General features: G+C 40.5%; 1 protein-coding gene across 1 annotated transcript in view; it reads left to right on the top strand.

Annotated features, from left to right (window-relative positions):
* PHEX (phosphate regulating endopeptidase X-linked) overlaps positions 1 to 16769 on the top strand; it is a 93689-nt gene that overhangs the window by 13077 nt on the left and 63843 nt on the right. The window contains exons 4-9 of the mRNA XM_084226697.1: positions 8263 to 8349; positions 9398 to 9624; positions 12745 to 12813; positions 13367 to 13483; positions 16178 to 16261; positions 16565 to 16710. Of these exons, the coding sequence (XP_084082823.1) occupies positions 8263 to 8349; positions 9398 to 9624; positions 12745 to 12813; positions 13367 to 13483; positions 16178 to 16261; positions 16565 to 16710 (730 nt within the window). The remainder of the gene's footprint in view (positions 1 to 8262; positions 8350 to 9397; positions 9625 to 12744; positions 12814 to 13366; positions 13484 to 16177; positions 16262 to 16564; positions 16711 to 16769) is intronic.

The raw sequence follows: 16769 nt of genomic DNA, 5'->3' as shown, positions 1-16769 counted from the left end.
TTTTTTTTTTTGCAAGCCTTTGATGCTAGTTTGTTCTCCCATACATATATTTAGCAAACAGTAGAAAAATATGGGCTATAATTAATCAGAAACTCAAAATAGGTATTTATAAAAGGCAATGAAATATATTTTGTACTGCATTAGGCTTGGATACTTCCCTTCCTGTGCTCTGAAACTGAGAATTCCTTACAGACACCAATGCACAAAGAAAAGGAAGTAGAGCCTTAATGTCAGTAACAATTTAGCAGTTATTTAATTTATGGTGGCGAGAAATTTTTTCATCACTTTTCATGCTTGTTTATTTGTGAGGGAGTAAAAATTTTATCTTTAGATTGTGTATTTTCATATTTTGGACTTTTGGAAAAAAAATTTCATTTGAAAGCAAATTATTTGCAGTTCACTTCTAATAAAGTGTCTGGTGGGGAAAAGGACTCCAGACGTCACATGTCAGATTGTGCATAAAATATGTGAACTAGCAAGAAGCAATGCAGAGCAATTAGCAGAACTAATAGTTTACAAAGAAGAAATAAATTTAGGTTAGCTCATATTTTAGGGAAACCTCAGAAACCAAATATTGCTATCGATTGCTACTAGAGGAAAGAAGTGATTTTGAACATGTAAGTTGCCTATCAGGAGACATTCTCAGCAGAACTTGTGTTTTAAAGGCATACAGGAATTTACAAGGCCTTGAAATTATGTATTTGAGGTTGGGTTGTGTTGGTGTCAGACAAGAACTGTAAGCAGTCATCTGCACCTCCACTGAGATTTGTCTCTGTGGTATTTTCCAGGCAGGCAAGATCTTGCTTTGCTCTTTTTCCAAGGCTTCCAGATGCAAAACAATTTTAAAATGGAAGCTGGGCAGGTGCATTCATGTGGGAGTTTGACCTGTTCTATTAACCTGCTAAGAGGGATAAATTTGTACTGAAACATTAAATGTTGTGTCCTACAGCAGATGTCCATGTCTTTTTCAAAAGAGTGCTCTGAAGGAACAGATTTAACTCTAAGAATAATCTTGGCTTGATGGTACTTGTCTTGTTCCCAAGAAATATGTTCAGTGTGGAATATCAATTAAGTCTGTAACTTCCATTTAGAACATCCATCCATCCATATATATATATATAATATTCTTCACTCTCCCCTCTGGACCCCATTCCAGCTTTAAGTCCCTTTTCCAAACTGATGAGAATTAAACTATATGTATCAGATTTTCTTCTTTGACTATTTTGTAGCCTGGAATGTTGCAGTCTAATTAAATCTTATTTTCATGTATCAAGACAGAAATGTTACCATTGGTTGAATGATCTCATCAGTTTTGTGTATAATTTTATGTGCTGTGGTCAGTGCTTTTATTTTGGGGTAGAACATTGTGCCCCTCGTAGGCACAATGATACTTACCACTGCCAGCTCTCCTTCACTTTGGACTCTGAGATGGAGGAATTGGAAACCAGATACTCTAAATGAATGTCAGCTGGCCCCAAACCATTCTGAAACGATCACTCTTGAAATGTGTAAGCTCATGTTGCTCAGACTGTACATTTGTCTATCTGTGATGTCTGTAATGGCAGTGTGGTTTCAAAGTTCTTTGTGTGCCCTTTGGCATCCTGGCCAAATCCCTGCTCTGGGAACCGTACTGACCTTGACTCTGAAATCCAGAGTGCTGAGAGTTCCAAGAGGGGGCAATGCATTCATACTACAGATGGAGGGCTAAACAACCCCAGTGGCACAGGTGCAGTTGGATGCTTGCGTTTTGGAGGTTACTTTTCAGGAACTCTTTTGCCATACCTCTTAAGTGTGAAGAAAATATGGGAATTAAGGGTTGACATTTTTATGGAAGACTGGATTAATCATAGTTGTCATATAGTTCAGGGACCTCAAGGAATGACATTCTGCACACGTGTTGTGTGTTTGGTTTGGTTGCTAAACTCCAACCAAGGTCTGAGAAGGTTTTTCTCTACATTTTAGAGGTAACTCCTCACAGAACATCCTTAAAAGAACCTGCTGTTGGCATCAGAGGATTGTCTGCAATTTTCCAAAAGATAACTTGGGTTTTGTTTTTTTCCACAGAGGTAGCACATAATATATAAGTGCTAACTTAGGGAGGAAACAAAGGTTGTCACTGATAGCTGGGGATGGGAACAGCTCTTTTAATTATTCTTCTCATCAGTTAAGAAACTCAGTTCTTATAGCTGTAGAGCACAGTGAGGGTAGGGTGACTAGCAGAGTCTTTATTGCTCAAGTAGTGAGAGAGAAATGATCTGTCATTGGGTATTTACAAATAAACCTGCTGAATGTGTCGGCCCTTGGGCTGCTTTCTGAGTCTGGTCCCAAAAAGAATGCATTACAAGCTGCTTTCAGTTTAGTACTGAGCATCATCTGGGCAATACCAAGCAACTCTCATTGTCTCTGAAGTTTAAAGGGCTGAGGGGCATTCATTGCAAAGGATCAAGCTCTTTGAGTGTGTGGATCAAGTTCAGCAAGCCTTATGCTCATAAAGGAGCACTATTCCAATTGCTAGGAGTCTGACATTAGTTAGATAAGGAGCAGTCTGTGGCTCCCTTTCTCTATCTGCAACAATGGATAATGGCTGTGTCTCCTTGCTCTGTCGTGCCTAAGAGTGTTTAGAGATCTGTATCCTAAATATATAGAGTGTAATTGCAGGAGTAACCACTAGATTATTTCCTGTGACCTTTTTTGTGTCACAGACAATTACATTACCCACGTAATGCAGCTCAGCAGCTTGCACTGGGATAAAACATAATTGACTTTGGGGTAAAGTTTATCTCCCAGAAAAGCATGAAGTCTTGAAGATATTAAGGGGCAGAGAAGCCACTATCTCCTCTGGTTGCTGGTTCCAGTGGTTAATCACTGTCACTGATGAATTTGTCTTCATTGTTCAACAGTTGGCTTTCTTTGTGCCTTTTTTCCATAGACTAAAGACCTCTCTAGCACCAAGCATTTTCTAAAGGTGTTTTGATTTTGGGTTCCCATTACCCTTTCACATCTCTTGTGAGAAAAATCCCATTCCCTCATTGCATGCTTTTTTTGTCCCTCCCTTCTATTTCTCAAGCCACACCCTCCAAAGAAATAAACCCATTGTTTTGATATTTTTCTGCCCTCTGTCCAACTGTCCAACATTGTTTTTACAATTCAGACAGCCATAGGGCAGGCTGTGTTCCAGTCTGTCTCACCAGCCTGTGTACACACTGAGATCATCTCCTCACTTTGATACTTCTCTGGTTTTGCAATGCAAGACTCCTGTCTGTTCTAGCATTGCCCTGGGAGTTCACACTGCATTATTTGTCTGCTTCTAGCTTTTCACTCCTCCAGGGTTACAACTTTCCAGGAAATAGGATGTCCCTTGGGGTTCTTGTATAATTTTTGGGTTTTTTTAGTCCAAGCATATTCCCTGGGGGATGTTTGCACATGGAGTTCTTTTTCTTCAAGATACAAAGCATTATAATAGATTTCAGATCATTGCCAGATATTACCGTGCAAACACTTGAGCTTGCATTTTCCACACAGAGCAAATGTTTGTAAAAAAAATGTTTGTAAGGACAAAAACTAATGGAAAAAATGCTACTGTCTTTACCAACTAGATATTTCTCTATATTTAGGGTTGTAAAGTGAAAACTTTTATTTTTCTCACTAGAATAGGAAATAAACCTCATGAATGACACAGTATTTCTCAGGACTTCAATTCAACAATATATGTAGAAAACTGTCTGGTAGGGTACAGTATATATACAATCTGATCCAGGACACTGATAAATTGAATCAGTATTTCTAATCTGATTGAATGGTGTGCATGCTTCTTTTCTCTGCAAATCTGGCTTTACAATCCTTTTTCATGCAGTCCAAGTCAGAAGAAGGAAGGGATTTCTTGGTGCCATAAATAAGATATTATGGTAGAAAACCAAAGTGAAGCTGTGCAAGACAGTGGGCTGGAAATGGAAAGTGAGATTAAAGGTAACACTTAGCCACAAGACTATCCTTAGCAGCTTTAGAATAGTATGCAGTTAAATAAACCCACATGCACAGCTTACTTTGTAATGTGCCTTGCTCTCACTTTTAACAGCAGATGATTGCTATTTACTGGAGGGTAGTGAACCACAGGAAGCTGGGCTTTTTTAGCCCTCTTGCCCTGAAAAAGAACTATGTGAAGGCAACTCAATATAAACTCTCTTCCTTCCTTCCTTCCCAGCTCCCCACCCGCAGCTGTGCCTTTTTTTCCTTGGCTGTATATCTGAGCATCTCATGTTCAGACAAATGAAGAGCACTCCCAGCTATGGAGTGGTTTTTGCTGGTGATGCTGAGACTTTGTGTTTTATGTGACAGTCAGGGAGTGCAGTGATTCACACCTGCCTGACCTGGAGTGACAGAAGTTCAAGAACCTTGACTGAAATGGGAACTTCTACACCCTTATCTCCTTTATACAAAAAGGTGAATGATGAAGCCATTTGCAACCTCAGAAAGTTTGGGATATTGTGAACACCTTTAGCCAGATTCTGACTGTGCAAGTGGTAGCTGCTTAATGACATGAGTTATGTTATTGCAGCACTGTGGAGTGCAATTGCTAATAGGTGTTGACATTTGCCATAACTAAGTTTTATGTGAAGGGAACATAAATCTTGCATTTGGGCATCCTGTGCATATGAAAACATGAACAATGAGGTGCTGAGGTCAATGATAGAGGCAAAGATCTTTTTTTGATCCCAAAGAAAATGACTTAGGAAATAATTTAAAGTGAAGAAAGTGAAAGATGTGACTGAAAAAGAACTGTTTTGCTAAAAAAGCTATTCAAACATATTCTTGCTATTTGGCTAAGGAAATGGGATCCAAACTGTGTATTCAGCTGGCTAAAGCTAGGCTGGTTCACTTTGTTTGTCCTGGTGATTTTTGGTTATGATATTCTGCTTTGCAGGCAGGCTAGTGGTATAACTCAGTAGCAGCAAAAAATTGTTAAATTTTGGTTGATGTTAATTACAATTCTGTGCTTTTTCAGATGTCTGGAAATCAACTTAGATTGTGTTTTCTTTTAAACCTCTGCAGATTTTGTTGGAGTGTATTTCCTAATCTGATCAAAACTATTTATTCCTAACAATTCTTCTTTAAAATGGTAAAAAAAATGGTGTCCTAAAATGGAAGATTGCTTTAAGGAATTAAAACTTTTAGTTTGAAGCAAGAAAACAGAAAGCAAGCAAGCAAAACAGCTCCAAGGAGAAGCTCAGTGTCCTTCTCAGTGCTAAGTGAGCTGTTTTAGTCAAAATGTTGGTAGCCCTGATCTCCCTAACGAGGTGAAAGTTTAAGGAAACTGTGCTTAAGGAAAGCCTATCAGACTGAACTCCTCAGTGGATTTGTATGAATACACACAATTCCTTAGTGAGGCATGAGAGTTGGAGCTTGGAAAGACAAAGTAAAAATCTAAACAGCAAATCTGTGGTCTCTTGTGATGCACAACATTAACTGATCTTTGGTGGTATTTCTCTTCCTATCCCTTGAAAGACAACATAGGTTTTGATTCCATTTTGGTGTCAAAACAGAAAATATCTGAAGCTATTACAGTTTTTTAAAGTGGAAAGACAGTTCTCCCAGACAATGTAGTTCAGGTGAATTTTTTCAGACGGGCTGAATTTGCTCTCTGTCTGTCACTGGCTGGCATTTCCCTTGCTGAAGATGAGAGCCAGAAATCCATGTCACGTGTCAGGAGGTGAAGCACTGCTCAGAGTGTGGGATGGCCCTGGGGCAGCTTTGTTCAGCTTGCAGGGCCCTGGGAGAGCAGACGGAGCTGCTGCCCTCCCAAAGGCAGCCTGGTAGAGAGCATCGACCCATCGAACAGATCTGCTCTGTGCAGTGGGTTTGTCAGAGCCTGCAGCTGTGGCCAGGCTGCTCACAGGACCCAATATTGCTAATTTACACCCAGCTTGATGGGCCTACATTGATTTCAATCCCAATAGTGACTTTCTCTCCATGAAAAAGCAACCTCTAGGCAGACTAATTGATTACATATATCTTTGTTCAGTATGTTGTGCTTCTTGCCTTTTCTTGCTGTTCATCTATAAGAATTTAAATACTCAAGGACACATAAAATCCATATGTATTTGTGAGCTAAATAAGAAGCACATTTCTAATTTCTCTGTTTGGATTTTATACTAGCTAATGTAGAAATCATGTGGATGTGAGCAGTGCTCCAGGTTTGTGTTTCTAAATCTTTCTGAAAAATTGAGGTTAAGGCTGGGAAAGCTCCACAGCCTAAAGACCATCCATGGATCACACGCCATATTTCAGTGTCCACAGAATTCAAGCATCTTATTGAGTCTTTCATATTTGATCACTGGATTTTGTGTTATTAGAACTGTCTTAATAAAAGAATTCTGAGCAAGCTGGCAACATCTACCCCACATCACTCTTTGCAGTAGTGAGGTGGGGTAGATGACACATTAATGAGATGGTTTGATAGGAAAACACCAGGTCTGATTTTAAAACAATTTGATGCAGTTTTATCTCAAGAGTTGATTTTATTGGCTCTTATAATCTGTTTCTCTCTTGAGCTTTAGCCATTGGATTTTATTAGCTTCAAAATTTCATGGTTGTACAGCTCACTGGCAAAGACAGAAATTATTGTAATGGATTTAATGGGAGGGTAGTTTTTCATCCTTAGTTTTATGGAGGATTCATTTATCATTTCTTTCAAAATGCCATTTTAAAAATGTGAACAGGTCTGATTATGCTGCAAGGAATTGCACACACTGAACATATATATAGGCGACTGGCATTACATTGTATTTAACAATTTGGGAAATATTTAAGGATTTGAAACCAAAGCTATCCTCTCCAGAAGTATTTTTATGGAGAAATCTTATTCATAACTAAGAGAGAATAATCTCACTAAATCTCTTAAGGGTCTAAGCAAAAGAATTGGGCAATGGGTTTTTTTGTTTGTTTGTTTAAGGAGAAAAGGGGTCAGAGGGAGAGAAAAGTTGCCTTGCTCATCACTATGGTACTCCTTGAGTAATGAAGTAATAAACAGTGTGAGGTCTGCATTATGGTCCCCTGAGTGCTCACATGAGCTCAGGTGGGGAATCTCTAAGAGGTGCAGCATGGCTGGTTCCTCAGGGGACTAGGGAAATTTTGGGAAATAAATGCCTTAAGATCCTGCCTCAAGCAGCGAGCTCCTAACACTGAGAGAAGCTGTGCAAACCCAGGCTGTTCTCAGCTGAAGAGCCCAGCAGTCACACCCACCTTTTGCCTCCCTGGAGAGGAGGCATTGTGGGTGGAAGGAGCAGGGCTGGAGGGTGAGCACCTGCCCCTGTGTGCAGGAGGGCGCTGCTTTTGGATGGCAGTGCCACCTCCTCTTCTGTGCTCTGCATCTCCCAGCCAGACCTGGCAGAGCAATAACCTTGCACTGACCCTGATGCAGCTCTATGGGAGCTGTTTGGTCTCCCCATGGCTGGTGTTATGGAGCCTCAGTGGTTCTTTGCATTCACAGCCCTCTGGGACTCTTGTTTCCTTCGTTCCCCCTTTTGTGTGTGGCATGCCTCTCAGCGCCCTTGCACTGTGCTGCCTCTGCTCGTTTGAAACCCAGAGCCCGGGGTGGTGCTTTGGTGCTGGGAAGGGAGTCTTGAATTTTTCAAGGCTTTTTAGCTCTGGCTGAGCACATAATAGGAGGGACTTGATGCCAGCACTGGAAGGAGTGACAGCAAAGTCACTCCTTCCCATGCTGTGCTCAAGAGTTACCTGCTTCTCCTGGCCGTGGAAGTGCTTGTCCTGAGCTGACAGATCTCTCTGAAGCTCGGCTGCCTCTCCATTTATCCACAGTACTTTGTATCTGCAGCTGCATCGTGGCTGATTTACAGCTTGCTCCTGGGATCCTGTAACCTTCTCCATTAGGTCCTGATTTCATGATGTACCAGCACCAGAAGCTGAGCCACTTGAAAAAATTCCTGACTCCCTGCTGTGTGTGTTGGTTCCCACCCCACGACTGCCTGTCACCTCAGTTTGCTGAGGGTAGCTGGTTGTGAGGATGAGTAACAAGCTGCATCTGTCATTTGGCTTTATATCAGTTCTCTTTAAAATAAATAAATAAAAAATCCTTCTCTGTTGGGGATTGGAAAAGGTGCAATTACGTTTGTGCTGCTGCTTAAGAAAGTACACGTGGAGCCTCATACTTAATTAAACAATTCCTATGATTAAAGTGAATGCTGAAACAGGCAAACAATGTCTATGTTTTCCAAAGTATTGAAAAAAATTACTTGTTTTTTTCAGCATTGCTAGAGAAACCCATCAGCAAAAGACGAGACAGTGAAGCTGTACAGAAGGCCAAGATCCTTTATGCATCCTGCATGAATGAGGGTAAGTAGATTGATTTGAGAAGGGCATAGATGCATTCCCTGCTTTTACAAAGGCAGGCTTTTTGTCTCTCTGCAGAGCTCTGTGAAGCTCTGTGCAGATGTATGGATTTTGCTGATACTGATTCAGCTGGGGTTGAGGGTCTTATACACATCTGAAGCTGTGAATTGAGACTGAGGTACACTCAGGCACAAGTCAGTTTTAGAGAAACCTCTGCTTGTCAGAAGTGTGAAGAGATATTTATCTGAGCAAAAGGATGTTAAACTGTGCCCCAGGGCTGTGGGGTTAGTGCCTGGGGTTATTAAATCAGAAGAACCCTCCGATGAAATTCTCATATTGATATTTTCAAGAGTCTATTGCTCATCACCTTCTACATTTCTCTAAATCTGTTTAATCAAAACACTACCCCAGGGCTGGGTATAGACAATCCTGGACTCTTTAGCTTTGGTATCCACATGTCAAACAAGTTAGCCATGTTTGCAGAGTGCTTTTCCTCAGCTTGTAAATGCTGCTGTAATGTAATGGTCACTAATTCAGGACACATCACCACTCTTAGGTAGCTGCATAGGTGAAAGAAGGTTTTGAAGTCCCCTTTGTCCTTCTGACTCTTTCAAGATTTATTTCCTGCCCAGTTTTCTTCCAGCATGGCCTGTCTGACTGACAGCAAATGAGATAGCCTGCTCTACAGCCTTGGTGCCCAGATATTGGCCCTCTAGCTTTGATTATGAGCAATAACCCCCCAAATTTCCCTAAAACCAGTGAAATTTCTCTGCTAGTTCCTAAGCAAGGAGTGGGTTTTTTAAAAACGTACCTAATTCCAGCCTTTGCCCTTTTGGAAAGGCACTGACTTGCCTCTCTTATTCTTGATACAGATAAACAGGATTGGACTTCTATGCTGCCGTGCTCACAGGCGGAGCAGAGGCTTTGAGTTTCAGCAATTGTGATTGCCTTGCCTGGAAATCAATTGGTGCCAATAAATCTTTGTCTCGTGTGGCTGCTGCTGGACTTGAATTGTCTGGAATGTAATTGTTGTCACACTTTGACATTTCAGATAAAATTGAAAAAGCTGATGTGAAACCCCTGCTAAGTATCCTGAAGCATTCACCTTTCCGCTGGCCTGTGCTGGAATCCAGTCTGGGACCTGAAGGGCTGTGGTCAGAAAGGAGGTTCAGCTTGGTGCAGGCCCTGGCAGCTCTGCGTGGCCAATACAGCAGCTCTGTCTTCATCCGTTTGTACGTGGCCGCCGATGACAAAATCTCCCATCGCTACATCCTGAAGGTGCGGCACAGCATTTCTGATGGGGGCTTTGCCTGCTGTTTGATGGCCTCTTTTTAAAAACATGTTCACATACCAAATGTTTACATTTGATTGTTGTTGTTGTTATTATCTACTGGCCTGCAGATGTATGTAGGTGCCAGTTTATGGGAGTGTAGGAGCCGCTAGGAACCACATGCTGTTGGAAAGTATTTCTGTACAGGTCTTCTTCTTTCAAATGGAAAAAACCCATAAAAATTTCCCAGTAGAACAATAGCCAGGGTCTATGTGCATGAGAATAAGAACTCAGTATCTAATTCTGTGTGCTGCTTATGACTCATCGATTGCATGAGGAAGGCTTTTTGTCTGTGAGGATGAAAAATGGTCCATCAGTAGCAGATATTTTGAACTTGAGCTGTTTTTCTTGAGATGGAAACACTTAATCTGGTGCGTATACATCACCTTACAACACAGATTTATCCCAAGTGCTTTTAAATTGAAATAAGAGGATTCACATTTTTCCTGAAATGCTTTTCGACCTGAAATTGCTTTTAGACCAAAACACTACCAAACTCTTAACAGTCCATGGCATTAAATAACAGTTTAATGTAAGAAAAAGTCTCAAGAAATGTTGCCTCCCTGTAGCCTGACAAAACTCCAGATAAAATTGTAGAACTGTGGCAAGACTGAGTGCCTGGGCCAAATGCATTGTTGTTTAAGAACTTCAGATGAGAAGCCAGAGCAGACTTTCCCCCCACGGCTACAAGAAAATAGTTCATGAAGGCAAGAGAGAAGGAACAAATAAGAAAGGTATGATGGCATTCATCACAGCAATAACAGGATCTAGGATCCTTATTTTTCTAGCATCTTGGCTAGCTGTAGGAATGTAGCCAAGAATACATTGTATTTAGGGACTGTGGTGGATGTCAGTTCTAAGTCAGTTCTTCATTATGTCTTTTGACTGAGGCATTTAACTGGCATAAAGTTAAAGGGTAACTTTCCCTCATCCCTGGAACATTTTGCAGGATAATCAACAGCAGATCAACAGTTTGCTGTATTGAAGGTGTCATTCTGCCACAATGCTGCTGAGATCCTGCCAGGTTTTCTTCAGCTGGAGACTCACTCAAAAGAACTGAAGCTGTAGAATCAGGGAGATGTTTATCAGAGTGCCTCCTGTCATAATATTTCAGTTCAAGTCACCTGTCAGCAAGTGGCTGGGCAGGGACACCCTCGCTACTGGTCTCTGGGAAGGATTTACAAGCAGCAGTACCTTCACTCACTACGCCTAGGGGCACCTAGGAATTAAATATCTAACTGAAGCACAACATGCCATGAATTCTGTGGGGTGTTCTGATGTTAGGTTGATTAGGACCTTGATCTGCAGAATGCATCAGCCAGTGCTCTGCTTTGTCCATGTTTTAACAAATTCCCTGGGGTGTAGATGTACCACACAGTATTTCAATCTGCTTGAAAAATGACTATTGCAAAATTCTTTTTGTTCAGCATTGCAAAATCATCAATGGGTCATAAAAGAAGTGGAAACTCCAAATAAAACTTTGTTCAGCATTCAACATGATATTTTTTTCTTTTTTTTCATGAGTGCTGAAGCTGTTGGTTAACATTTTTTATTTATTTCTCATATTTGTGCTCTCTTGGTTTAATGTGCTGTCAAATCCAATTCTTAAGGCCAGGGAATTTGAATGAGCCTTTAATGTTACAGTCACATTATTGAAATTCCCCAAATAATCTGAAGTTAACTCTTGCAAAGACACATGTACAAAAAGCATAAGAGAATATTTTTTTTGCATCATTGTGCTGAGAAAAGAAAGTGATGCTGTTTTTCAAAGAATGAGGATTGCACTGAGCATCACAATTACTCCTTTCTGAGGATGGTTTGGTTTGTAGAGGAAAAGATTGCATTTATTCATTCACTTTAAATTCTAAGTTTTATTTTTTTTTTCCACATGTAGAAAATGTGACATATAAATAACTTAACCTAAAGTATTAAGATTAAATAAGACTTATATGAATTGTATGAATAAATACAGTCTGTTGTCACTAGACTTATCTTTTAAAAACAATTGCAGCATCAAACCACAAATGTTTAGAACATCTAAGAAGTTGTTTCTGCTCCAATCAGTATCTTATTCAGAGTTTGGAAGCTGGTTGGTGGAATTTTTCAGCTTTGGCTTCCATACCCTAACCTAACTTGATCACATTGAAAAGTTCTGGGAAATCTCACTTCCCAGTAATTATTATAAAATATGTGCTGCATAGTGAGTTTTTCCTGGTTAGGAAAATTCCTGCTTTCAAATGAAACAGTGTGCAAATATTCCCATGTAGATGTTTCACTCATTAAATGCAAATCTCAAACTTTTAGGCCTAATTCCTATATTAGGTTGAATGTAGACCAGAAAATCTGATCCATGTGTAGATGGAAAAGGTAAGTGAAGGCCAAAGATCCCTCTGGACTACAAGACACCTTTAGCTAAAGTACTGGGGAGATAACAATATCCTATGGGGGCAATCCTGGCTGGTGGCCACTTCAGTTTCAGTTCATCTGCTCAAAAGACTGAGTACAGCCCCCAGGGCTGGTCTAGGGTGAAGCTCAAGAGTGTAACCTCGGTTTCAGTCACAAAAATCTGATGATGCCTCCCAGACAGACAGCTGCTCTCATGCTCCAGCACTTCAGGGGCATTTGGTGCATACAGTAGAGTGGTGTGGTCCCAATCTGACTCTTGTACCCCTGAAATAGGCGCGGGATGGATGCATGGTCATCAGAACCAGTGGTTTGATCCTGTAGACCCAGTCCTTTTGCATTTCCTACTCACTGTTGTAGTTGTTTTAAACACCTAAATCACGCCTGTGATTCTTTTCTTTAGGTGGCTTAGCTATTGCAGGGGTCATCTGAGGCTCCCCAGATCACAGTAATGTGATTTAGTTAACGCCTGGCAGCACAGCATAGCATTTTCCTGTTTTGAAATCTTGTCCAACTCAGACTGGTGCAGTGTTTGTATGTTAGGTATTTGCACACAACTACTGAAATTGTCAGAAAACCATGAACCCTTCCAAAGCTCCTCATCAGTTTGTCTTTGAATCTGGTGAATTTACCTGTTAAATATTACTTTGTGTTGTTTTTAACAGCTTGATCAAGCAAGCCTCTCTCTGTCATCTCGAGAGGATTACCTAGAAAATACCACAGAAGCCAAATCTGTAAGTATTGCCAGCTGGATAACAGAGCCACCATTTCCCCCCTCATCTTTTTTCATCGTTGGTTTTGTTTTGCTGAGCTCCAAACTGAGAAAGGCTTGTGCTTTATTTGGATTTGGGTTTTGCAGGGTATCTAGCAGAAAACACACTTCTATCAAATATTCTTGCAAAGTTTTCTAAATGAAGCTTGCACTTGTATACAAGTACTTCTGTCCCATGGTGGTTACTGTATTAGTTGGCCTAAAATACTGGTGTACACTTTTACACATTGTCTAATCCATTTGTAAGAGCTGAAAGTTGTCAGTCTAATCCAGAATTGTCATTTGCCTTTCCTGATTCCCTGAGCCACAGCAGTTGTCTCTGTCATGCATGGTATTTTTACAGTGTTATTTCTCTTTTTTAACTTGATTGGCATTCAAGGTAAGGAAAGCACAACCTTGGTTCCTAAGGCATGAAAGTAATATACCCCTTCCTATAGCTGGGCATTTCTGGTCTGCTGCTGCAACTCTGCTCAAGAGCAAATCCTGTTGTCATTTCTCTTTGTCTTTCTTTACAGTACCGAGATGCCTTTTTGCAGTTCATGGTTGATACAGCAGTGCTTCTGGGTGCAAATGCCTCCCGAGCTGAATCTGATATGAAATCAGTTCTAAAACTGGAAGTTAAAATAGCAGAGGTTGGTAATCCAATATAATCCTTTCTCGAAATGAAAAGCCGTTGTATCAACAGCAAAGGGATTTTAGGAACAGAAGGAAAGGAGCAGATCCTGATGAAGAAAGGATGAATAATATTTTTCCCTTGGTTAACTGTTAAAGTGTAAATTTTATTTTATGTCAGGGGAAAAACCTTAGCCAAATACCCTGGGTGTTTTAAATTGTAATGTCAGCCAGGCTGACCAGAGGGAAGCCTGGGAGTGACATGGCAATGTTTGAGGGATGGTGTCTTAGCAAAGTCCTTTGGTCTGCCAGCTCAGTGGATGTGGGGGATGGAGATCTATATGGCAACAGCGATACGGGGGCTGTCCATGTGTTAGAAACTGTGGAAGTGCCCGAGGATGGTACCATGGGAATTAGGGCTTCTCCTTCCCAAAAGGTGATGAGATCAATATCCCAGCTGAAGTGCATCTACACCAAGTCACTGGTACCCACTGGGCAGCTTGAAAAACATGACATAACTCAAGACCTTACATGTCTTTTTCAACCCAAGTGATTCTATAATTTTGAAACTGTGTAGAATCTGAGCTCCTGCCATGCACCTGTTTTTGGAATACACAACCTCTGCTTGAACCTCTGTTGTTCAAGAAGCAGATTGGGCTGATTATCTGTGTAACAGTCTAAAAGCAGTGCAAGACTTAGGTGGGATATTGGATCTTGGTGGTGAGAGGTGGTGTTTACAACAGTACCACCCTTAGCTCCCAAAGTGTTTTCATGAAGTAGTCTGGGAGAGTGGATGTTCTAATTTAGGGGATCAACTGAATTGAGTAAGGTAAGCATATTTAAAACTGATACTTGGTTTTGATGTTTACTTGGTGACATTTTTGCAAGGAGTTTAATTTATGCCACAGGATTATTGCAGGTGGAAGGAATGTTCTTCCCTATATCTCTGTTGTGTCTATGTTGCTTCTCTATATCTCTGTTTCAGTGTGGCTACTACAGGAATCCCAATCATGGGAGTGGCAAGCTCATTATCATTTCAACCTCCACTAAAACTAGAGAGGAGGGTTGGCCTCAGTGGTCACAACCCTTGTGGCTGGGAAACCACAAAAAGTAAGGTTATAAACTTGATGCTAGTTTGCAGAACTGCCAGCTGAGCTGAGTATTCCTTCATATTGGCAAGGAAAGAAGCTATCCCTGTGAAATGCCGGTCTCCTGTTAGCAGAGAAGCCTTTGCATGGGACAGGTGATGCAGCAGATGTCTTTTATCTGGATCCTGCTGTTGCAGTCTACAGGATGCTTCTTAATGGTGTGCTTGTACAGAAGTGAGGGCCACCCACAATATTAACCAATCAGTGCTTCCATCTCTCTGCTGAAAGGGATGAAACTTTGTTCAATGTCTAAGCCAAGCCCAATATTAATTTTCAGTTACTTAGCATGGATGGACTAATGCACAAATACTTCTTTGTGACCCAGCACACTTGAAAGCCAGTACATATTTATTCTGTTTATCAGTGATGGTATAAGATGATGTATGCTTGGCTCTGGTAGCTCTAATGCTTTCCTCAAAAAGTGTCTTACAGAGCATTAATCCACAAAGTATGTAAGTGAAGCTGCCATGTAAGGTGACATGGATCATGTAAAAACCCTCAGCATCAGTAATGCACATGGTTATGCAAGAAGCCATGCTTGCTTACAGGTTCTTTTAGTAAGAATAATCCTCCTAACACCTCTCCAGATATTAGGCATAAGTCAATGGACATGGACTGTTGCATAAACCCTAATAAACATAGTGATTATATAAACATCTCTCTGTGATGGAGGTAGTCCTGTTTGTCACTGGAGGTTTTGCTGTATCCAGTGTTCCTCTGCATTTTTTCAAGTAAACATATGTAATGGAGAATTTCTGTGCTCAGGAAGAGGCAGCAAGAATACTTTGGATATAGGAAAGAGTGGCATGCTTTGAGAGATCTTGTTGTGTACAAGGAAGATTTCTTTATTAATTTTGAATCACTGGAGCTAGAGGGAAGGTTTCAAGGGGAAGGGAGTAAATGGCTTCAAGAAGTTTTTAAAGGTTTGTTTTGGAGTCTGCATGTCCTTCTTGTCAGTTATAAAAGGACTTGCTTCATATTTAGGATTTCTTTTGCTGTATCCTTGGAGGCTGCAGAGGAACCTGAGATCCAGTTCCTCTGGTCACACAGATGAGAGGCCTGGTTGGGGAACACTTTATACTCAGGTTTCCTGCTATGGAAATCAGGATGATGGGGTGAAATGGAGAGAAACTTGTGTGTATATGGGTCTTCCCTCAGGTGGAGTAAATCCCTAGCAAGAAAACATTCAAAGACATGAGATACACTTCCAGTTATGAAGATGCACCTATTTCAGATTTGACCTGTTAAATGTGAGGTTGGCTTCTACTCGATAATAAGTATTAATAAGTATTAATGCTCAAGGTGTACTTTTATGTCTTATGTATTAGTGTGTCTTTCCTTAGCATAGTAGAGCTAAATCAGTCTAAAGTCAAAGAAGACATGCAGCTCATTAAATTTCCCAGTAATAAGTTAAACATAAAAGGAACTCTGTTGCTTTTCTTCCAATTAAATGCAATCCTGGTGAGATATTTCTGCACCGGGATTATGAAGGATGGTAATGATGTAAGAGTCCCTGCAAGATAAACCTTGTTTTGATGGTTTTGTGCATTTTTTTCTCTTCACCAGATCATGATTCCATATGAAAATAGAACAAGTGAGGTGATGTACAATAAAATGAACATATCGGAGCTTAGTGCCATGATTCCACAGGTTGGTTGGGGATGACTGAATATTTTTTTTTTAATATCTGGCCTGTATAATTAATAACTGTCTGTAGTGTTCAGAGCAGCATGTTAAAGAAGTATCATTAGGAATGTGTGTGCTCATTTGCAGTGCATGTTCTTTTAAATATAGTTCCAACTTTAATGAGGATTGAAAACATATGTAATGACAAAGTTTCTAAGTTTTTAATAAGTAGAGCATTGAAACCATTAGTTTTAAAGGTGTGACTTAGTTAATAAATCATCTCTCTTCCATAATCTGCTTTAACCATCCTTCTCTTTGTCATTTCAGTTTGACTGGCTGGGATACATCAAGAAGGTGATTGACACCAAACTCTACCCTGAGCTTAAAGATATAGGTCCTTCAGAAAATGTGATTGTCCGTGTTCCCCAGTACTTCAAAGATTTATTCAGGATACTAGAAAATGAAAGGAAAAAGTAAGTGATGTCCACTTGTAAGAGGACATCAAATGCTGGGCTTTTTCTATTTTTTTTCA

The sequence above is a fragment of the Fringilla coelebs genome (genome assembly GCF_963513975.1).
Source record: "Fringilla coelebs genome assembly, chromosome: 2".
NCBI classification, from domain to species: Eukaryota; Metazoa; Chordata; class Aves; order Passeriformes; family Fringillidae; genus Fringilla; species Fringilla coelebs.
Note: the sequence above shows the minus strand (reverse complement) of the source record. Positions and strands in the feature narration are given on the sequence as shown.